At 36.9% G+C, this 23,500-nt stretch overlaps 1 protein-coding gene across 10 annotated transcripts in view; it reads left to right on the forward strand.

Moving 5' to 3' along the window:
• Nucleotides 1-23,500, forward strand: part of NELL1 (neural EGFL like 1) — a 232,316-nt gene that overhangs the window by 61,158 nt on the left and 147,658 nt on the right. For all 10 annotated transcript variants that reach the window (XM_071762643.1, XM_071762645.1, XM_071762646.1 and 7 more), the window contains exons 10-12: nt 212-285; nt 5,008-5,107; nt 13,091-13,219. In XM_071762643.1, coding sequence (XP_071618744.1) covers nt 212-285; nt 5,008-5,107; nt 13,091-13,219 — 303 coding nt within the window. The remainder of the gene's footprint in view (nt 1-211; nt 286-5,007; nt 5,108-13,090; nt 13,220-23,500) is intronic.

The following is a 23,500-nucleotide window of genomic DNA, read 5'->3' on the forward strand; positions in this document are numbered from 1 at the left end:
GACATATGCTCTTATTCCTTCTCTCTAGTTTGAGTAAAGGTGTTACTTGGTCTTAAAGTGAATTTATTGTTAACTATGTTTGCAGTTGTGACTTCTCAAGAATTTTTTTCAGTATATGTGAATACTGGTTTTACTTTGGTATTTTTCATTTGTTTACCATTTAAATGATGTGTTTATTTATTCTAATCTTCCTCCTTCTTTCAAATTACAGCCAAGTGTATCTATGGTGGCAAAATGCTAGCAGAAGGTCAACGAGTATTAACCAAGAGCTGCAGGGAATGTCGAGTAAGTTTCAGTTTATAAACTTCTGCTGATTTTAAATGTGTGTCTAGTGTTCAAAAGTGACAATGATAAGTTACTGCATTTCTTTTAGCTTCCTGAATGCAAATGTGACATCTGTTGCCTCCAAAAGGTGACCACGAAGTCACTGAAAGCCACAAATAATGAAAACAAGGCAGGAATCTGACTCTTGGAAGATAATAAAAACAGGGGCAAAGATATTTAGAGGGGTTGTTTTCTGTTTTATCTCCTGCTTTCAGAAGCTTTAGGAGGAAAAGGCAGCAGCATCTTGAGCCAATTACTAAGTTCACCCAGACTACTAAAGTTTGAAGCCACCTGATTGATATTGTTTGAGTTACTCTAGGTGTGGTCCTGCTAATAGTTGAGGTAAATACTAGTATTAGGCTCAACTTGGGTCTTTCTTGGCAAGTTCATAACATTCAACTTAGAGGCAGTATTACAGAACACAGGTAAATGGATGCTGAGTTAGAGAGGAACATTCAGGGAGTGTTGGTGAAATAGGAGCACTGTGTGTTGTGTAAATGTGACAGAAAGTTGCTGTCAAGACTAGCTTTAGAAGAAGGGTAATAATAGTGGTAGATGATTATAAAAAGCCTATTGTTCTGCTGAAACATGTATTATTTGTATGGGTGTGTTTTAAATATGATATCTTACTTGAGCTGGGCACAACTATTTTAAACACATTTGCTCTCACGTAATATTCAAGTTTTTTGTTTTTGTTTTTTTTTTACATCTTTTTGAATTTCTGGAGGGGGAAGAGTGATAAAGAGGAGGCTTACAAATGTTACTGACAGCATGCTCAAACAATTATGAAAAACATTTGGAAAAGATTACAGTGATCTGGTTATTGTTGTGCTTGTAGCTGAGTGTCCAGAGTAGCAATTTTATGTTCACTAATGGAAATGGACAATAACAGGTTGCAGATGTTGTGAAAGCAGCTTGTTATAGTGATTTACTCTGCTGCTCTTAGCATTTAGCTGTATAGGGGTGCAAAACATTTTATATACAAATAGGTGAGCAAGGCTTTTGCCTTAAAGACAGACCAAGGTGCCTGTTACTTATAATATGACATAGAATTTGGATTTGAAACAAGAAGACATTAAACCTCATTGGCAGTCCTTGCAGCTTTGACTTGGGAGGGTTTTTAAGTGGGTGCTTATCTCTGTTTCTCTGAGAGATGTCCCCAGACAGGGAGTGTATTAAGTATGTCTTCACCATAAGCTCTTAAAAGCTGTAAGCAAAACACCTATTTATTTAGTGCCTCAATTAGGAGTGCTTACAAATGAAGGATGAATTGCAATGAGTCAGACTCTAGCTTTATTCATCATTTTCTAGCCCATGTGGGCCTACTGCTGGACAAGATGCTGTATGAATATAGGAAGGGCTTTGTGCTAGGGGAACAGCTATAAAACATTTAATCTGGTTTAATTTCCCTGGCTTGAAAAAAGATGATGTTAGGTTTGAAAAGCTGTTGATCCACGGAGGAATACAATAGAGGGTACACATTAACTGTGATTTTATTAGTGTTGATAAAGATGACTTAAAAATCTAGGGTAGTAGCTCTTGTGTCTGTAAAGGAGGATGTAATTGTAGATAGGGTAATATTGAAAAATGGAGTTAAAACATTACATTTCAATTTTTATTTGAAGGCAGTAATTTTATTCTTTGCATGGCTAGGGATCCAAATATAAGAGGCTTTTAGCTTTTATATTTTTTCCACCTAAAAATAATAATAATCCCGATGCAACCAGGTAGATGGTAGATTTTTCATTATCAGCCTGTGAGTAGAGGGGTTTGTTTTTATATTTCTGAAAACTAATCCAGACTAAAAGTTTATTTATGATGCACATCGTCTTAACTATAAGCACAGATGTTACTGATGGACATGATTTCCCAGCTGGAATCCTGCCCACAAACACTCTCTAGATTAATTTACAATGACAAAATGACAGAATTAGTGCAGAAGTGTTGCTAAGAATCACAGAATGCTTGAGGTTGGAAGGGACTTGATTTTGTCAAACCCCACTGGCCAGCAAGACCACCTCAAGCCAGTTGCCCAGGACTGTGCCCAGATGGCTTTTGAATAACTTCAAGGATGGAGCCTCCACAGCCTCCCTGGGCAACCTTTTGGGAGTGCTCACTCACCCCCACAGTGAAGAAGTGTTTCTTGATGTTCAGAGAAGTTTCTGTGTTTTAATCTGTTCCCATTGCCATTCTTGACCTCCTGGCAATATTTTTGCCTAATGCAGCCCAGGTTACCATTAGTTTTTCTTGTTGTGGATTTCACCAAGCTGGTGACATGGCTTGTCTGAAGCCAGTGGAAAGAACTCTAATTTTTGCTGGGTTGGGGTTTTACTGCTGATCAGTTGAGTTCTGGGTTAATGCCTGTGAGTGACAAGATGCCTGTTCATAACAGGGTGACGTGCTTGACAGCAAAGGGTACAAGAATAAATTCCTGTTCATTACTGCTGGGAATGGGCAGTCAGAGAGTGCCATACAAATGTTAGAAAGATGGACAGGACTTAGTGACTTTCAAGAAGCTTGAGTGAAAAGGTTTTCATAAAGATAAGGAACAATGTGACTTGCAGAGTGACAGCTAAGGACCCTATTTAGGACTTTCTCTTGAAAGGCTGATCAATACCTAGAACAAGAGGGGAAAAAAAAAAGAAACCCAAGCAACAGAACAAAACCCCAAAGTAACCATATCTGAAATCTAGCTCTTATTTTCTGAAGCTCATCATCTGACATGAGCTTTTTGTGGTTCAGATTTTCACTGCATGTCACTGATTAGGTTTATAGCCAATTGTTTTTTATGTACTTACTTTTGTAATGACAGAAAAAAATTTAATTATCTTGTTGTAAATATTTGGCTCCAGATCTTGTTCTTTGTGCTTTGTATGTCACAGTTGGAGCTTGACCTATTTTTACAGAATGTTTTTTCAACATCTATTTCTGTCCAGATTCTATGACTACATATGTGAATATATTACTATGTATATTGAATATAAAAAGTTATTAATTTTTTAATGGTGCCTGAAACAATAATTCTGAAGAATGAACTATTCTTATTTATCTTAGTAGATAAAATCTGAAATCTAATAATGTAATTGTTATAATTGGGTCTACATTAGTTAATAGCAAGTTGCTTTTAATAAAAAAATACTAAACACAGAAACATTTAATAGTTTTAAAACTTAATTACAAATATGTTTGATTTGTTTTCCCTGCAGAAAATGGGAAAATTCAGGGATATAAAATCCTACTGTTATTAAATTAATGGAATTGTCTATTCTTGTTTTTTCTCCTGATTCACTATCAAAGGTGTGAGCTTGGACTGAATTTGTCTTGAGCTTTGTGACTCATCCTTATCACTGATTTGACTTCCCTACTATTTTTTGATTTCTTGCCATCTTTTTTGATCAGTCACTGCTTTTTGTCTCTGTGTTGCCACACTGTACCCTTTTTGCTGCAATTGTCTTGTCTGAGCTTCAATAGGCAAGGAGTTATAGCCAGAGTTTTTCCAGCTGGTAGTTTGATAACGTGATAGTAAATGATGTCTCACTGTAGCTGCTTCTTTTATCACCTTTTCTGCTGCAGTTGCACAGGAAACCATAGGGGATTCCTCCCTTTCACTTAGGAAGTGAGATCAGGAGGAGACCTAATACCTCCATTAACTTCACTGTTCTGGTGTGGGCACTTGCTTCATTGGTGCATGCTGTATGTGATGCTATAGGGAGCTGCCTTTTTAAAAGGAAAAAAAAACCCACCAAAACTGATGCCAGTGGTTTTGGTTTTTTTTGTTTTTTTTAATATTATTTTTCATGACAGCAACTTGCCAGTAGAGAGTCAGGAAAGGAGAACAACTTGGTCTTGCCTAGCCTTAAGATTCCAGTCTCAAGGGCAGTAACTAGCAGTGATAGCAGAAGGGTCCCAGGGATTCCATTCCCCAGGTCTGCTGCACTTCTCCACTGTCAGTCCTGCTGAGCTGCCAGGTGCATCCCTTGCAGCTTGTAGACACAGCAGGAATTTCTCTGTTCATACCTGTGTAGAGCAGCTGATGCTGTGAGAGCTCATTCTGGAGCTCAGCTGAAGTGAGGCATGGATGGAGAGGCTAAATACCAGCAAAGACCATCTTGGTCTTGATTTACATTTTGTACAACTATTTCAATATGTATATCTCAAGATGGGATTTCTGCTTTGCCATATCTTTGAAGGACCTGATTTGTTGAAATTTGGTGATCAGTAATTTTGGAGAACAGACACATTTGAATAACTGCAACAGAGCAACACATGACACTCAGAAGTGCTGGTTTTCTATTTGCTGTGTTTGTTTGAATTAAAAAACATCAGGGAGTTGTGTAGAATATGAAATAAAATGAGTACAGTTCAGATTTGCATCAAGCAGGAAGATGGTCTTTCCCAAAAGCCTGGAGTGAAATTCTTTAGTTCCTTCAAATATTTGGAAGAAAACCAACTATTCTAGGAGACAACATATTGGGAAATAATACTGTAGAAGTCCAAGCATAGAGCTATTCAAGTGGATTATTTTAGATTTGATATCTTGATGTAATTTAACTTGCAGCCTGCTATTTTACCAGTGTTCTTACTAGATCTTTCCATTTTGAATTTATAAATTGAAAATTAATTATCCTTGTCATTGCACATGTTTTCATCAATGTTATTTTTTAAAATGTTGTTTATTTTCAGAATGGAGTTCTGGTAAAAGTAACAGAGACTTGTCCACCATTGAACTGCTCAGAAAAAGATCAGGTTCTTCCAGAGAATCAATGCTGCAGTGTTTGCAGAGGTAAGCCAGAGCCTCTGCATGCTTGGAAGGAATGTAAGTTGCTGATTCAATGAGTGGATGCACTGGAAGAGGCAATTCCTTTTTAATGAGAAGTGAGACACCTTTATAAACCTGAAACTCTAAAATTAGCTTTCAAGTAAACCCAGTCTGTCATATTCCTTTGGGTAGGAGATTTACCAGAGACAAAGCTGTAATTGCTCTGAATTAGAGAATGGGAGGGAGAAAAGAAAGAGTCTGGGGGAGAAAGAGCCCAGTATCTCTTAAGGGTTTCTATTAGGAAGAAGTTGCATTTGAAAAAGGGATATTTATATTGCTAAAATTTGCAGCTGCACTGAGCATACAAGGTTTTGGAAATGGTTTTAAAAACTATTTAAAAATCACAATAATGTTTAGATTCTGCTCTTTGGAGGCTGATTGAGATCTGAGCTCTGTCTCAGGACTCATTTAATTATTAAGCTGGAGAATTACAGAAAACAAGCCAGATGAACAAAATAGCTGAAATGTTAGTTGAGAAAATCCCCTTAAGTGAGGAAAAAGCAGGTATCAAAAAGCACCTCAGAAATTTCAAGCAGGAGATGTACCACATGAGCATCAGACATTTCCAGGCTTAGATGGTTACTGGGGGCTGCTCGGCTGTTTTTTCTTGCCTGGAGGTGTATTCCTCCAGTGTCATTGTAGAGGTCAATGAAGGGACTCTGAATCTCTCCTTTAACCAGTAAATATTAATAAATAAGTATGCACAGTTCAATATTTACTAAGGCCTTGAACTTGTGAGCATATGCACATGGTTGCAGGGGCTGGAATGTTTGAGTCTGCTTGCTGGCTCATGTTCTAAGAATATACACATTAATTTTTTAAGCAGTTTCCAGAAACATCTGTAACTATTTAAGCAAGCAGTAAATGTTGCTGCTTTGTCCCTCAGAGAGCTGGATGTCTTAATGATACTTCTTAACAGATGGCTCAGTTTGATGTAGTGCAGTGCTGAAAAAATTGTCTTCATTACTTAAAAGCATCAGAAATCTGAAAGCTTCAAAGTTGTTGAAAGACAAGTTCTGTAATTAGTCAGTTCTATATTATTGTTAATGATAGGTACTCCTTTTAGATATTAATCCCCAAACTGGTTTTATTATTTATAAAATAACTTGAATATTTATAATTGTGTGATGGTCTCAGGAAGCTAAGGAAGGAATTGTGCTTTCAGTTCTCATGAATTCTGATCTGTGGTGCTTTCAAATTCATATATGCAACTTCCACTTCAGTTCTGCTTCAGCTGACTGCTAAAGCAGTCCCACCCACTTTTCTATTTCATCTTTGCTTTTTGAAATTCTTTTGAAAATTATGCTTCAAGATGTGATTAATTTTGTCAACTTTACAAAGGCATAAGTTGATGCTGGCACTCCTAAACTGCTTTTTATATCTTAAAGGAGAATATATCCTGCTTGAAGCTTTTGTTTCAGTTTCATGCACCTCAAAGTGGCAGTATGTAATTTTATCACTTGTAGAGTGATGGTGTTAAAAATGGATATTTATTTAGAATTCTATATCTGGTATCAGTTGTATAATGCAAACAGGTGCCCTGTGACATGACAAGGAGCCCATAGCTTCTGTCCTGTTCCATGCCAACAGGTCCTCTACTGGGAAAGGACAGAGTGCTTCTCTGGTTTGGAATAATGATCTCTTTTGGAGACTGTGTTCAACTTTTATTGTACAAGCAAAAGTAGTGAGGAAGAAATACTTTAGTATTGTTCTGAGTCATCAGAGTGCTTATTGGAAGCCTACATGGATCACTTGCCCACCATGTGCAAGTTTCCCATTATTAGTATTGATGATACAAATCAATCTTTGCATTAGCCCTTAGCTAGGCCTTTAGTTAATCAACATTTTCTAATAATCTTAAATGAGAACAGTAATTTGATATAAACTTTTCTCAGGACATACTAGTGACTGGTAGGTTCTGGTTTTGTATCAGCCTGTGCTTCCTTTAGTATCTAGTTGTGGAAACAGAAAACTTAATCAGAATTTCATATTCTGCAGAATTACAGGATACCTTTGCTGAACTGTGTGAGGGTAGGAGGTTTGCAGCTTGCATTTTTTTTTAGCTGGAGCAAAGGAATTCTGATTTAATGAAAGGATAAATGTAGGGGATCAAGAGAAGGAAAAAAACCAAAGAGCAATATGGAAACTTTATGATGGTGTGGTATGAGACTGTATCCTCTTCAGGGATCACTGCAATCTCTAACACAATAATAGATAAGTGCCTAAAATAAAATAGGGTATGCAAGGAAAAAAAAACCCATATATCTGTGATGTTTATGTTGATGGAAATTGTGAGTCAGCAAAGGACCAAATTGAATACTGAAATGTACACAGCTGGTGGGCTTCCTAGATATTTATTACTCTGTGTAAATGATTAGAATAGAAAAGACAGCAAGGAAATCTGTATTTCTTCAGGCTTGCTTCATGGGTTTATAGTATAGCAAAAGCTAATATGTTGCCAAAATCCACTTTCTAGGTTTCTGTAAAATGATTGTATAAGGAATACAACAAGGCAGATGAAGTATGGAGGAACTCTTCTGTACAATGACAACTTATTTTTTTGATTTGTTGTACCTGCATACAAAAATTTGCCTCATCAGATCTTTGTGTAGGATCTATCCTCGAATGATATGTAGGTTATACCTGTTTTTTCCCTTCATCTGTGCACTTTAATATAAATGTCTGCTTCAGCTCTGTGGCTACTTTATACTTTTCAGCAGGATAGGGTGGTATTATTAAGCTCTCTTTTAGGCTTACAGAATTTTAGTTAATTTTGAAATTTAACAAAGAATCACTGTGTAATAAAATACATGATACTGCTTTTTTGAGGATCACCTTTTTTTTTTACAGCATGCTTGGTACATTTTTTACAGGCCAGGGACAAATGAAATACAAAAAATTGTGGCATAAAAGTGTTTTATTGTTCCCCTTAGCTGTTTTTCTCCTTGCCAAAGACTCTGTATAATTTTGAAAGAGTGGGTTTTTTCCCTTTTGAATGAGTAATCCAAATAAAGTTTCATGAGAGAATTTTTATGTTGTTATGCTCACAATTGCAGGATGTAAGTATAGTCTTAACAGCCCTAGCAGTTTCAGTCATGAAACTCTACAAAAAGAGTAGTCTGAGGAAATAATGAAGTAGTGAGAGCTGTTTGAGTTCTGGAGAAAGCAATTTTTATTTGCTCTTGTGTAATATGGTTTGGCTGATGGATTTAGATTGACTTTTGGGGCTGGTTACCAGGGGTGGAGAGTCCTAGTGATGACCTGAAGTGTGTCATTTACAGCATTTAAATGTGAAAATGGGGCTTGTGTTACCCTTCCTTTTAATGCTTGTTTTTTTTTTTTTTTTAAGGAGGCTTTGATTCCTTCAGTTAGAGGGTGAGAAGGCTCTTCAGTTAGAATATTTCTTCTCTCTCCCTGCCTAGCTATGAAACTGAGTTTGTTTTTTCAGAAATGGAATGTTTCTCATGCATTGCTGTGAGTTATTTCAAGGTTTTAGTTGTATTAAGATTTAATGGACATTGATAGACATGAATTCCTTTATTTCTTAACCTAGTCATAACATTACTTAGGATTTAAAAGAGCTTCAGATCTGAAAAATATTACAAGCTTGTTAAGCTGTGCATTCTAATGCACACACACAATATGTAACGAGCTCTGCATTCATTGAAAGAATTTATGAAGTTTCTCTTTTATATAAAACAACTGAGTTCTGGGACCATGATCTCAGAAGGTGTAAAAACTGCAATTCCAAGTGCTTCATTACTCATGACTCATTAAAAACTGATTCAGATCATGAAAGGGTATAATTGCTAGCACAAATTTCCTGACTCTTCCTATGAGTTGTCCCCTAGATTTGCTTCACACATTTAAGTAGTAACAGTGGGGTTAAATCAGAATAATACAGATTCTTAGTTTGAAATTACCTTTGACCTTTTGAAAAGTGCTGATGCTATTAATAGAAGCATTGTCAGTGTTCAATTTAGAAGCCTCTGAAATGTGAAACAGTAAAATGTGCATTACTAAAAGGGAGCTTCTTGAACAGCAAGAGAACAGGAGTTTTATAGTTTTAGAAGTGAACAGCTAGGGGTATTGTAAGAAGTATAGAAAGCATTACAGATGTTATAAAGAAACCCTCAGAAAATTGGAGGCACATTAGTGATGGCCATAAAAAAGCAGGAAGAGGTGTGGGTAAGATATATTGATTCCAGCTGTAGTCTTGAATGAGTTCTTGCATTCTTCAATCAATAATTAAACCAAATTACCAAACATGTTTGGTATTTAAAAAGCTGGATGGTAGCATAAAACAGCCTGGAGTGCTGTTCTGGAACAACAGATCCTGGGAACTGGAGACTGAAGATGTTGAGAAGCTTGGAAAAATAAGAGCAATATTCAAGTGTTCCAAAAATACAATTTTGGGAATTAACTTTGGAATTAATTTTAGATAATATGCCTTGTTACCTCTAGGCCCTATCCAGTTGTGGAGTTCCTGATGCTGCAGAATTGATAGTTTTATCTCAGTTAGCATGAAATTTATTGTTTTTCATAACTGTTTTTATATATTCATTAATGGCTGCTCTTTAGTCAGAAGAAAGAAGCAGAAAGATAAAAATATTTTCTTAAGAAAAAACAGAGCAAACACTTCAGCACCCTTGATAAGAAGGAGGGTAATGTTATCAGCTATGTTGAAGGAAGGAACAGAGGTCATCAGACCCATCAAAAATCTAAACATACTCTTCAATATTTAATTCCCCTGCTGGTAGTATCTAATTGTATCTTGAATGTCTTGAATGACTTTGAAGGGCTGTTGTGCACATTTATGGCTGTATTTGTATGTGAGGGGAAAATGGTTTCTGACATCTGTTCTGAATGTGTTTATCTGTAATTTTAATTCATGCTCACTTGCCTTGTCATCTGTGTTGTCCTGAAATTAGTTTAGATTATCAGAACTTTTTAAGATTTTGCGTGCTTCTGTCAAATTCTCTCCAATTGCCTCTGTGTTTGGATGTTATGATTCTATTTTAAGCAATTTTTCATATTTAGAGAGGAGCTGGCTGTCTCAGATAAGCCATTGCTGAATGTTTTCAAGTCTCAATTATTCAGTTATTTTCACCTGGGCAGTGGGAATGCATCCCCTCTGCCAGCTGCCAGCCAGGGCTGAGATTCAGAGACCCCACTGCAGAATCCATCTTTGTAGCCATCTGAAAGTTCTATAGACAATTTTACACCAAAGAATTAATAAAAATCAGAAATTTGTATTATTTGTCATTCTGCTTGCTTCAGGGTAAGTAATTGCTCCCATGAATAGATGGATAATGAACAGATTTATGTTTAAATCAATGCTTAGGTCTCCCCATGTTTAGTCAGGAATATGAGTTTGATCCTCAGAGTCAGTTGCCCTGTTTGTATTCCTGTCTTGCAGAATAAGAAACAATTTAGCTAAATAACAATTAACAATTTAGCTAAAAATAACAAATTAAAAAAAAATAACAATTTAGCTAAATAAATAGTAATTTATTTAGCTAAATTAGACATTGACTCGGGATTGTTAAAGTTAAGAAGAACACAGATTATTTTTTCACATTACAATCCAAATGTGAGGTGGCTTTTATTTGCTGGAAAGGAAAAGCACTCAGGCACAATATGAACTAAAATGAAGTAGATTGCACTTCAGTCCTTCCTTTCCTCCAAAAGCTCAGTGTCTAAGAAATGCAAGAACTGCACCTCTTTGCTCTGAGTCTCTTGGATCCTTTGAAGCACTTAATGTGCATTTTTACTGCAGAAGAAAAGTCTGGAAAAGCTTCTAATGAAATTATGTGAGCTTAGTCTGAGAGGGGCACGGGGAACCCTTACTCTTTTGTACCATCAAGTACATTTTTTTTTTTCCTTCTGGTTAGTCTTAAATTACATTTGTTTTGTAAAAGCTTGGTAACATCCAGTGTTGGAGCACCAGGCATGCTCTTAGGAATAGCTTCCACTTTCCTCTCATGGAGATACTGAACAAATTTTCTGAAATGCTTTTGGGAACTGAAGTTGAGTCACTTTTAGTCAGCGTTTTCAAAGGTAGGAAGCAGTGTTTCACATCTTGTATAGTAATAAATGCCAAATCTAGAGTTGTAGTAGGTGTTCTATCTGTGTGTTCCTAATTAGAAGAGAACAATGTGAAATTCCTTAGAGCCTCTGATTACAGAACTGGAGTGTTATTTTTTTTTTTCTTTCTTTTATGCTCTTTTAACAGCTTTCAAGCTTGAAAACATAAAGGGTCTGCTTATAAGTGGAGAGAGACAGTTCACATTTGAATTGATAAGGGAACAAAAGCAATACAGGTTTTTCCAGAGAATTTTTAGCCAAAAGTGACAGCTGTAGGGGCACAAAATAAGTAGTTTGAGTAGTCATTGGATCTACTGATGAATTTCAAAGGTGAGAAGTAAACAGTGAAGAATTCTTTGGGTTCTGATGTGATGTTGAAAACTAATCAGTGGCTCGTGCTTGGGAGAAATTCCTCTGCTAGAGAAGAGGAACTGAGCTGGGGCTTGGGATTTGTCATGGAAGTCAACCCTGGAAAGGCTGAAACTCCTTTGTCTAATTGTAAGTGTTAAACATGCTGTGAACTGATCACAAGGTGAAATGTTGAAAGGATCGAAGGTTTTGCTTTGGTGCCTCAAGTTATGTGAGTTGTGACTGAAACAGCTGAGAAAGGTAAAACAATGGTAATGGGTTTGAATGAGAGGCAAATATAAATAAATAAATGTAAAACACCCTAAGACAGTAGTAACAATCCACACTAATTGAAAATGTGGGGGTTTTATGTAGCTTAACACACTTGGTATATTCCATTGGTTCTGAGTAGTAGTATCTACCAATAATAGTGAATATAAAACTAGTATTGTAGATGAATTCAAAGGAGAATTATTATTCTAAAGGAGGAGATAGGCCAGGATATTATAGTCTTAGGGCACACAGTGATAAAGAAAATATGAAACTTGTTGTCTCTTGGATATTATCTAGAACACCAACAGAAGAGTAATCCCACTTGGGGGAGTATAAATGAGATACTGAATGAATAACTCTGGGGAGATGGGTTCCAGGGTTTAGTTTCCATTATAATTACAAAGACAAAAAAAAAAATAAAATCAAATATGGTGATTGCACAAATGGCTAAAGGCACTGTAACTGCACCCTTTTTTTGCCAGTATAAAATGTACCCAGGCTTGACAAGGCTGGATCTGGAATACTTGAGTGTTTTTTATCAGACTGTGAAATGCATGAAGACTAGAAAGGGGTTGTGTACTTTTCATTAGTGGAGTTGATTCTTTTTTGCAGACTGGGTGACAATGAAGGATTGAGCCACCTGAACACAAGCAGTATGCTCTGGTTGTTAATTTGAAGTTTAACATGGAGTTGGACATTAACAGTGAGGAAGTGTTGTCCTTGATAGCAAGTGTTGCATTTTTTAAAAAATGACCTCACAACCCAATGTCAGAGGATCAGAGTCATAAGTTGAAGTGCACTAAAATGAAGAAATCTGAGATTTAAGTTAGTAGAGGACTGAAGTGTGTTTAGAAAACCCCCCAGTGAACAAAAGCATCAGGATAACCCTTTATTTTTCTTACTGTAAAGGAAAACTATAAGTAGTATTAACCAAAGGTTTTCAAAGGTCCTTAAAGAATGTCGAGGCAAGAAATATGAATCTGAATCTGGTGTTTAGATATTCTCTCCTGACTGAAGCTAGTCATACAAATAAGTTTTTGAACAAAATGGCTTTACTGAGAATGAGATGATGAAGGAATCAAAAACCCCTGAGTGCAGCAGATACAATTATAGAGGCAATTTCTGGAATGCAGTATGCTGAAGTATTTCAGCATAATACAGTCAGTACAAATATTAAACTTCAATATCTGAAATAAACGTTTGTTTTTAATCCGAGGTCACGTGTTCCTTGTATTTCAGGTCATAACTTCTGTGCAGAGGGACACAAATGTGGTGAAAATTCAGAGTGCAAAAACTGGAACACAAAAGCTACCTGTGAATGCAAGAGTGGCTACCTTTCTGTCCAAGGGGACTCTACTTATTGTGAAGGTAAAATATTCAAAGGGCCTTAAATCCCTATGCAAAAAGAGTATTAAATCAATGGCTGATGAATGAATTTCATTGCTAAGTTCAGTTTCATGTTGGTGGATATCACATGGGCCCTTTTTACATTCATAAACATGGATTGAAGGGTACAAGTGTCCCTGAACCATTCAGATTCTATCTGTGGGCCTCCTTCATTGCTGCAGTTGTGCCTTGGCACAGCATGGTCATGCTGGCATTACAATTTTCCAAATGACATTTTCAGACATAAACACCTGGCTTTTAAAATGTTTTTTTAAAGAACAATATCTTTACAAGATGCATTAATTTAGGAAGTGGGAATTCTGCTGACATCTGTGAGAAAGGTAGGTGTGAAGGTGTACTGAGGCTTCAGCATAGAAGTTATGATCTGTAGTCCATCTAAAGTGCTTCTGTGGGCCAGGTACTTTGCTGAAATGATTTTCTTATGATACAGAGGAAACTTATTTCTCAGAAGAGTGGAGCTGAGGTACTTCTGTTGATGTATTATGAGGAAAAAATACAATGGGGCATTATCCTTTTTGTTTCTCAGTTATTCATGATTATGTTGTATTGATGAATCAGCATCTACCACATTCCTTCCTGACTTTGAATTGTCAGTGGAGTGGTTTTTTGGTTTGGTTTTTCTTTTTTTTAATGCCCTTGCATGTCAGTCTGCAATATCTAATCTTTTGGCCATCGTAGGAAGTTTTTGAACTACTTTGTGAAAAATATTTCCCCAGATTCTGGTGATGGAAGGGAGCTGGCATTTTTGACAAGCTGTTAAAATATACTTCAAGGACTGGAAGATGGGATGAAAGGAAAAAAAAAAGAATTGCATGGACTGGGCTTAAATGATCCTGCTTTCATAAAAAGACTTTTTAATGTATAAAAATGAACAGGGCTGCTTTAAATAGCAGTTTATAAAACTGTTCAGTAAATTGCAACTACAAATCTTATAATATTTAGTCAGCTCTATGCAAAACCAAACTTCTGAAGGGTTCTATATGCTTACTTTCAGTGACTGGGAAACCAGTTTACACATTTCTATTTCAAGATGAGCAGCAGATAGATGTATTTAGAGAAACCTTTTTTCCAAATTAACTGAGAGAAGAGATGCTTTATAGGTAATGCAAGGACTACTCAGAAATCAGAAGGCAATAACAAGGCTCTTTAATGGATACGATACAAAATCCAGTAAATGTTCTTTTTTTCCATTTTAAATGAAATCAGTGTTTAGTGTTTTTACCTGGTATTTACCTAAAGACCTAATATTTATCCTACAGGACCAGACTCTCCTGTTTTTTCCTCTATGGAAAAAATATAAACATTTTTTATGAAATAATTTTGGAGATGTTAGCAGTGCAATAGTGCTAGAGGCAGGAAAATGAAGAGCTTCTTGAATAAATCATAGGGAATTGCAGCATGTCTGGTCTATGTGTTAAATTTCAGAAAAGCAAGTGAAATCCCTGACTTCTGTGCATGTGGGGAAACATGAGGCAACAGAGCAAACACAGCTGCTTTTGCTGCCTGAGACCATGGGATAGATGAGAGAGAGGTTTTCTGAATGCTATGAAATTATAAATTTGCTGGAAGGAGAGGAGCTCTTAGGAAGCAACACAGAGAAGAGAAAGCTTTTTAGCAGGGGGAAGCACAGACTGACAAATCGATTAGCCAAGAGGAGGCTCCTTTCAGCCCTGTGAAGAGCTTCCTTTCATTCCTCAGAACAGCCCCTTTCTGAACAAGTTCTTTATATGCCTCACCCTATTTCTCTCCTCTGTGTTTGATCTGCTGAATAGAATCATTTAATAGCTGGCTGTATAATGTTCTTAAATGCAGGGTGAAGTGATTTAAGTACATGAAGTCAAAGGCAAGTATCTGAAGGTACAATTTATCAGGATGCTGCTGTAGTATAGGGGTAGATATTGGATTTTTAATTTTTTTTTTTTCAAAATTTTGAATTTCTGTGTGTACTGTGAGAGAACTGAATACACAAGACAGGTGAACAATACATAAGCATACAAAATGCCTGTGGAAACAAGGAGGATCTGTAAGATCACTGTTTCCTTTGAAGTAGTCAGGTTAAACTATTTCATACTCGTGATGCTACTGGTAAGAAGCACCTTAGTTCAGAGTGCACCATGAGATCATTCACCTGGAGCTTTCCAGATTTCTCATCTCTTCCAAAGTACTTGAAGTAATCGTGCATGTGAATTCTGATGGAGGGTATTTTACCTTACCTGTGTTTTTACTGTTATTTCTGCTTGCTCTTATCCACACAGTTCTACTCTGTTGGGCCTTGTGGCATAATTTTGATCTTTTAAGGTCTCTGAAGAACTGTGTTTGAGTCTGCTTTGATTTTCACATGTGGAATAAATGAAAAAAATTCTAACTTTTGTCAGAGAATCGGCATGAGCAGATTTGTAAAATAAATAGCAAAAACCAGAGAGGCTTTAGCTGTTCATTCTCAGTAACTGCTTTTCAAGTAGCTAGCAACTCCTTATGTCAAAATATGCATGGAGGGTACCCACTGCTGTATGTATTCCATTTTAAAGTAACACAGATGTGTTTAGGAAAGTCAGTTTTTCAAAACAAACAAGTAAATGAAGCTTGTAATAAATAAAGAAGATAAGCTGAGATTTTCTGTGTTGTGTAAAAGCAATGTATTTCACTTAAAAACAGAAAAGTTGAGGGTTTTTTCAGGCATAAGTAGAGCATTCATCATTTGCAGAGCTATGTGTAGAGCTGTTCCAATGAATCAAGTTGACTGAGATTTAACTGCTGATGTGCAAGTGTTGAACCAGCATCTGTTTCTCTATCACATGTGGATGGGGAAGTTCTGGGAATCACACAAGTAACTGGAGAGTCCCAGGTGTGCTGGGGACAAGCATTAAACTTGGAGCAGCACGTGTATGCTTGGAGCTAGGGATTTTTTTTGCACAGGATGTGAGACCACCTGTGCTGAGGGCTGGAAGTATCATACATGGGGTTAGTTGCAGATGGCAGAGTAGTTGAGTGGCAAAAGCAGGAGTGAATTTGAGTCTGTCTCCTGCTGATCTTTCCAGACACATTATTTGATGTGTACAGCAGACCTGCAAATACCTGGAAGGCTGCTTCAAAGCAAGAAAACTCTGTAGCCTGTGGCTACTTCCCAAGTACTAATAGGACAATCTGCATGATGCAGAGTAAGAGACAGGAAAGTGTCAGCACATAGAGAGTCTGAAGCTCAGAAATGGAATGAGAAAAATCAAACCAGATCAGCTGAAAGTTAGGCTTGTAGTTGCTAGTGTGATTATTCTCACTTTCTAGATGCCAACAGGCAAACAGCCATCTCTTCTGAAAAGGATTTGGTGATTTTTCTGCTTTGTACTCCAGGGTGAAGAGCAAAAGCAGAGTAATTGTTTCCTACCTATTTCTGTGGGGATATATTCAAGTAGTATAATCAGTGTCACCTTTGTGTTGTTAAAAGAATCAAATGCTTTTATATTAAAAAAAAAACTTCCAGTTTTTGTCCTGACAGAATGCTCTAGAACCACTGGTGACTTCCATTCAGGAGGACCTTGACAACATTGCTATTTCCCTTCTGTGCTCTTGAAACATTATTTTAATTTGCTGAGAAGAACTTGGGTGACATTTTTGACACGAGCAACAAGCTCTGAAATACCAGGCAGCTTCAGAAAACCTGATAATCTTGTAGCATAAGGAAGAGTTAGGGTGATTTGATGGGACTGGCATACAATGTGGCTTCTGTAATGGTTCTGGAGATGAGAGGGGTTCATCAAGTTTATATCTAATGACTCATCACTTGGACTCATCACTTCATGTATGTAAAAAGCTGTTTACTGTGCAGAACTTTTCATGAGCAGTTTAAACTGAAGAAGAATAAACTTCAGAGCAAAAGTCAAGCCACTGAATTCCCACAGCTGATCTTTTTCTTGCTGTATAAAATCAGATGAATTTTGTTGGATTTTCGACTCCTCCTCAGTAGTGATTTTGTTGCAGCTGTTCTAATTTCTCTGTATTGTGGTTTGGCAGATGACATTAACATTATGTGGTACCATATAAACCTTCTGTGTAGCACTGATGTATGACTGTGGTTTTGGCTGGTGTCCATAGACTTGACTTCTGGGTCAGCTTTTAATGATAATCCTTCTGTCTGCTGCCCTCCCAGAAATCCTGCTTCACAAAGGTCTGTTTTCTACAATTGCTCTGCTCTGGATACTGTATTAACCTTATGTTCTGTGCTGCATAGGTGTACATATATATATACATAACTTCACATCAAATATTTCCTAAAATTACCTCAAGTTAACAAAATGACACAAATGCTGATTTGGATGTTCATTGTAAATACAACATTTTATTCTCTATGCTTATAAACTGCAGCAAAGAGGAGGGCAGGGAAAGAATCTCAAAATATTTCAGTATGTAAAGAATACTTTGCTCTGTGGCAAAGGCTACCTCAACAGGAGCAGTTCAGTTGGAAACAAGTCCTCACATGGAGACTTAGAAGAAAACAACCCAAAACTGAACAAAACCCAAACCAAACACCTTTGTGGATGTAGAATCTTGTCTATTTCCCAGTCTCTGTGTTTCTCTGTTTTGGTTTGAATTTTACTGAATAAAGGTAATTGATAAGGGACAGCAAAATAATATGACAAAAATCTGCAAAGTAGAAAAGTAAGCAGACTTCTTATATAGTATGAAATGTTTTATTTCCCCCCATTTTTATTTATTGAATGTTATTGAAAGCTGAAGAAGGGTGTTGTATAAAATATTCACCTGCATATTTAAGTTTTAGAAAGATAATTCCTCCCAGTCTGTAAGATTTGTGGGAGAAAAATCAATTTCATGTAGATTAGTTGTCTCTGAAAAAAATATCTTACAAGTACATTTTTCTACCTCTACTTAAGGAATTTCTTCTTTGTACCTGACATTTTGGTGGCTAGGGAAAAGAGAAAAAGTTAGAATGGGATTTGATTCAACTAAATGAAATCAGTACAAAAATATGTATGGTGTTTATAAAGAGAACTCTTTTATTGATGTTAGTCGATTTGCTGACTCTTGCAATATTTTTAGTACATAAGTTTTTTTCAAAAGAAATATCTTGCCATTTTTCCATTTAGTCTGAAAATAGCCTGTTCTCCATAACTAGAGGGTAAATATCAGAATACCCTTCAGGTATACTTGAAGTTTTTTCGCTGTCTGTTGTTCTTAGCACTTTCTTTTAATTTCCTCCTTTAATTTCTAGATTAGAAACCTCAGTTTTCGTTTTCACTATTGATTAATTACATTTTATTCACCTAATTTTTTATCGATTCTGTTGAAGTTGTTTCTGTGTTTATATCTTTCCCTTAACTCCCTCCCTGAAGCTGTGTATTCCTCACACCAGCTGTCCCTGGAGCCATCCCTGTGTTTCAACAGTAAGAAAAGATTTTCTCTCTAATCACAAGCTTAAGAAAATGTTTGAAAACCACTAGGATGAAATTTGCAACGTAAACTGCTTTTTGTCTCTCATCTTCCTTAGGATTGTTTACTTCTCATCTTCATTTTCATTATTTTGTTCCTTAATTCATGTGACTCATATTTTCCCTTCAAGCTTTCACCAGAGAATGCATCTGTCCATATTGGTAGCTATTAGTGCTGAGATAATGATATGAATACACAGCAGCAGCTCCAGACATGACTGTGAGTTAGTGGTAGCTCAGAGACATGCTGTGTTGTGCAGAAAGAGAGATGGATCTAATTTGCAAAGAGTTTGCACTGAAAAATTACTGGTTGCCTGAGGGCTGGCTCTAGGTCTAGGCAAAGCAGGCAGATTCCTGGAGCAGCACAAACTTCCATCCTGGCAGGCTGCCCAGGTGCTCTCTCTGCTTTCCACCTTCAGGGCCCAAGATGAAAGGCTTGGTGGTGCTCCTGCTCAAGGGAGAGATTGTAAAGTAGGACATCACTAGAACATCACGGTGGATGTTCAAGAAGTTGCTGTTGCCATTTCCACGTTTTCTCTTTCCTCAGGTCTTTGTTTCCTTGCTTTCCAGTCCCTCATCCCTAAGGCAATAAAAGTAAGTTTTGTGAGGATTTGATTCAGTGCTTGGTGAATGTGCTCTCAGTTGGCTTGTGTGGGATGTTGTGGCAGCCTGAAATTTTTGCTGATGCATTCCTGTTTCCAGGAGAAGGAACAATCCTGATTATTTTCTCTCTGTGAAGGTCTTCCTGACCTCTAGAATATGGGCATTGTTTTCCGTTGTTTGCTTCCTAGTCAAAAAGGGAAGAATTTTGCAGTGCTTGTATCAACTTGTAACTTAACTGACAAAAAGGAAAATCAGGCAAGTATGTGGGAAGATCAAGATTATTTTGAGATACAAGTGGAACCAACTATTAGGGTGATTCAGACTTTTAAGACACCAGTCTTAGAGGTCTCAGTTTCATGCACAAGAATTACTTTTCAGTTAAGCACTCTGCTCCACTGGAATTATAAGGGCTATTTAAAACCCCCCATGTTTGTGTTTGTAATGAAAAGTTTCCTCCATTTACTTGGATACAAGTGACATTGATGCTAACCTTTGAAGGTCAGGCCTTATACTCTCTTCTGAAGCTTGCTTGAACCTGTAACCCCTTAGGTGACTTTATTTACTTCTTGCCTTTCAGTCCAGCTACCTGAATCAGTGCTATTGTGAAAAGGTCAGCAGCAATCTGAAGTGCATTCAGTTTGTGAAAGAATGTAAGGCCCAATTTCCAGAGTTGCTTTTCTGTGTGAATCAATTCAGAGCCTGGCACTGCCACTGTGTGCTTTTCATCTCAAGATTTTTCTGTACAAACAGTAATAGCAAATTTGGCTAAAACATGACACAACTTTGTGGCTGGTAGGGCAGCTGATGCTTGACAACACAGGAGTTGCAGTGCACTAACATAGCTTTTAGTAATTATCACCTTGCTGTTTATACTGTCCGTTCTATCCTACATAAAAGACCACGGAACACTGGATGTTGTCAAGACATTCAGCTTTTGCCACGCACTGGTTTGGGTTGCCAGGAGTACTTGGGTTTCTGTTGTGGTTACATGGGGAAAGTGGCACTGTGAGTGCTAAGAGATTGTGTCAGCTCTTCCTTGGTTAGTATTGGCATTATTGGGGATTCATTAATGTGTAAGAGATGATTAATGTGGAGGAGAACTGAACCATCCTCTCTCATTAAACATTTGGAAACAAATGCATTTCTGTTCCAGGTGAGTAAAGTTATTTTTCTCTTAGTTAATGCAATATAAATAACTGAAGTGCAGTTCTATCTATTTTGCACGTTGCATAGATCTTAAACTAATAGGGAACAATGGTAAGAAAATTGTGTCTTGGGCTGCACAGGAATGCAATCAGTATAAATTCCTGAGTTATATCAATTGTGGGTTGTTTTTTTTTTTTTTTCTTCCAATTGTAACATGTAAAACATGTAAGTTTTAGCCATAATCTCCTTTGTATATAAATAATTCCCTGGAAGGTTCTCCTTTATTTTAATTGATTCTAAAGTGACCAACTCGAGACCTGTTCCTTTAATGTTATTACAAAAACAAGGAAATTCTATTTCATTTTCTTCACAGGCTTAATCTGACCCCTGTGAAACCAGTGGGCATATTGAATTCTCAAGAATTTGTGATGCTGAGAAAATCTGAGCCAGCCACAAAGTGTCAGGGCTAGAAACTGCAAGAAAATTAGAAGTCTTGAGGGAGAAGCAACCCAAGTATTTTCTTGGATGAGTTCCTGTTACAGATGATAACTCTCTATCCTTCAAAAGAAATACTTAAAGGAGACTGAGGATGACCCTTCTGGGACCAGAGAATTGAGATGCAGTCATCATACCCTCGTTCTGATCTCAGGATACAGGGAGCATGAGCTGTCTATTCCCTTTCAAATTGAAATAGTTGAAAAAATCTTTTTGAATCTCTAACCTAGTTGATTGGTGCACTTTCTTTGACTTAGGTCTTGGAGAAGAATATTACTTGAGTTAGAGAGATAGTGAAATTTTTTTGTTCTGACATAAAAATAAGCATCCAACAACCAGCATAAAAGCTGGCACTGTCATTCCTTGAAATAGAAATAAAGCTGCAGGGAGGTATTTTGGTTCATAGATACAAAGACTGTATAATCTATTAAACTGTTTGGAGCTACAGGGGATAAACTGAGTTAGGGCTGTCTGAACTACAGCCTCATCAGATGCTCTTCTTTGATATTCCTGATCAGGGCTATGTTTAAGCCCAAGGGGAATTTTGATAGAACATATGTCAGTTGTATGTCTTATCACAGGCTGGCTTTCTGGAGTGGGGAATATTAGATTGTTGCTTGACTATATCAAGAAAAAAGTTTTGCTGCTTGAAAAAGCAGAGAATGATTTTGTTGAAGTTGTTTAACCAACAGCAGAACTGAACTGCCCTGAAATGCTTAGCTGAATTGCAAGAATCATGTGATATATTAGGCAGGCAGACAGGATAACAGCCTATATATATATATATATATATATATATATATATATATATAAAATTTACTTAACCTGATTCAATGTGCTTGTAGTCATTCACGAAGTACTTTTGGTTTGTTTTTTGCTAATTTTATACTTAGCCTTCCTTAAGAGATTCCACTGGAGTTTTAGGGTAGCTATACTATTTCCTTGAAGTCTCTGGAGTTTTTTTCTCAGTCATGATTAGATCTGTCAGGAAGTGTGTGTATATATCACACAGCATGGGAATAGAGGAGTTGTATATACTTATAGAGGCATTTATATATTTCTACAGTGCTTGAGACTTGTGTTTTCAGACACAGGCTATCACTGTGATAGGTGTTATTCAGCTGTATAATAAAAATAGGGTTTGTTTTCAGGGTGGCTTTATAACCTACATGTAAGACAAAAGACTGTATTTTAGGTGGGAGGAAAAAAAATGGCAATGTGGTTTGAAGCTGAAATCTGAGAACAGCTTCCTTTTTGCTTAAGTAAAATCCTGCTTTAGGTGAAGAGTTTTGATTTCCCTCCCCTCCCAGACTTCAGTGATGTGAGAAGTTGCACTGGTTGGGTTTGGGAGGACTTGCCTGCAGCACCCACCTCCTTGATCTCTCCAGCATTTTTGGGCTCTGCTCTTCTGCTCAGTACACCAGTTAGCTTTGTTGCTCATGAGATGGCCTGAGATAATTATGTGCTGCCCAGATACTATATACTATTTTATATAGTAAAACTATATGTTTTACTATATAAAACTTAATAAAAGTTTTAAGAGCTTTTTCCTGGGAGTATCTATCACTGTAGTGCAAGAGACCCTCAGAATGCAATCCTCAAAAAACAGTGAGGCAGGGATTGTTCTTAGGTTGTAGCTGTGAAGTATTGAACTGAACAACATTCAGCTAATGCAGAGTTTAGCTGAATTTTGTCTAAAATGCAGTGTTCTGTTTTCATGTTTCTCTGCTATGCCAACTCTTTTAGTATTTAACCATCAAGGTTGGCTTGAATGTGACTAATGAGATGTAAGCCTGAGGATAAGTGTTAGTGTGTGGTCAAACCATTGTTCTTCACAGTGGTTGTGTTTTCATTCAATGACTGCACCTCTCTCACACTTTTTCCCTCCATTACCCTTTCACTTTTCCCTCCATTACCCCTTTACCGTAGTAAAAGAATTAGTGATGCTTCTTCATTAACCCCAAGTCACTTTGTATTGAGGAGTGACTTCAAAGGATGTTCATAAACTGAGTGTAAAGTTCCCAAAAAGTGTTGTAAGTTTTGAGTTATTTGTTTATGAAAAGAAGCATTGTCCATAGCTGCATGCATACTCACATTTATTTATACACTGGTATGTTTTAGACTTCAGCTACATCTCTACCTTTAGGCTGTTGTTCATCAGCTGTAATCTTGATGCAATAATTAAACCACCAGAGAAACAAACAAACAAAACCTCATTTTAATGTAAGAGAGCTTATAATGCCCGACAGATAGAAGTAATTAATTTTTGCATGAAAAGCATACAGGGGGAATGCTATAAAAGCTGTGCACTAACCACACTGTGTTGAGGAGGCACTAAGAACACTTGAACTGTATGGAGCTTGCTGATACAGGACACATTTCAGTTTTCTTTTTTGTCCCATTCTAGTTTTTTGTTGCATTAAGAGGCTTCATTTATCACATTTGAGCAAAGCCAGGTTCCTCACCACCTGCTTTCATTGCACTGTTTACTAAAATTTCATTTGCTGCAAATGGTATCTTTCCTTTCCAAAGGTGCCAGTCATGATTTTTCTAAATG

Source organism: Heliangelus exortis, chromosome 18, assembly GCF_036169615.1.
Source record: "Heliangelus exortis chromosome 18, bHelExo1.hap1, whole genome shotgun sequence".
Classification (NCBI taxonomy): Eukaryota; Metazoa; Chordata; class Aves; order Apodiformes; family Trochilidae; genus Heliangelus; species Heliangelus exortis.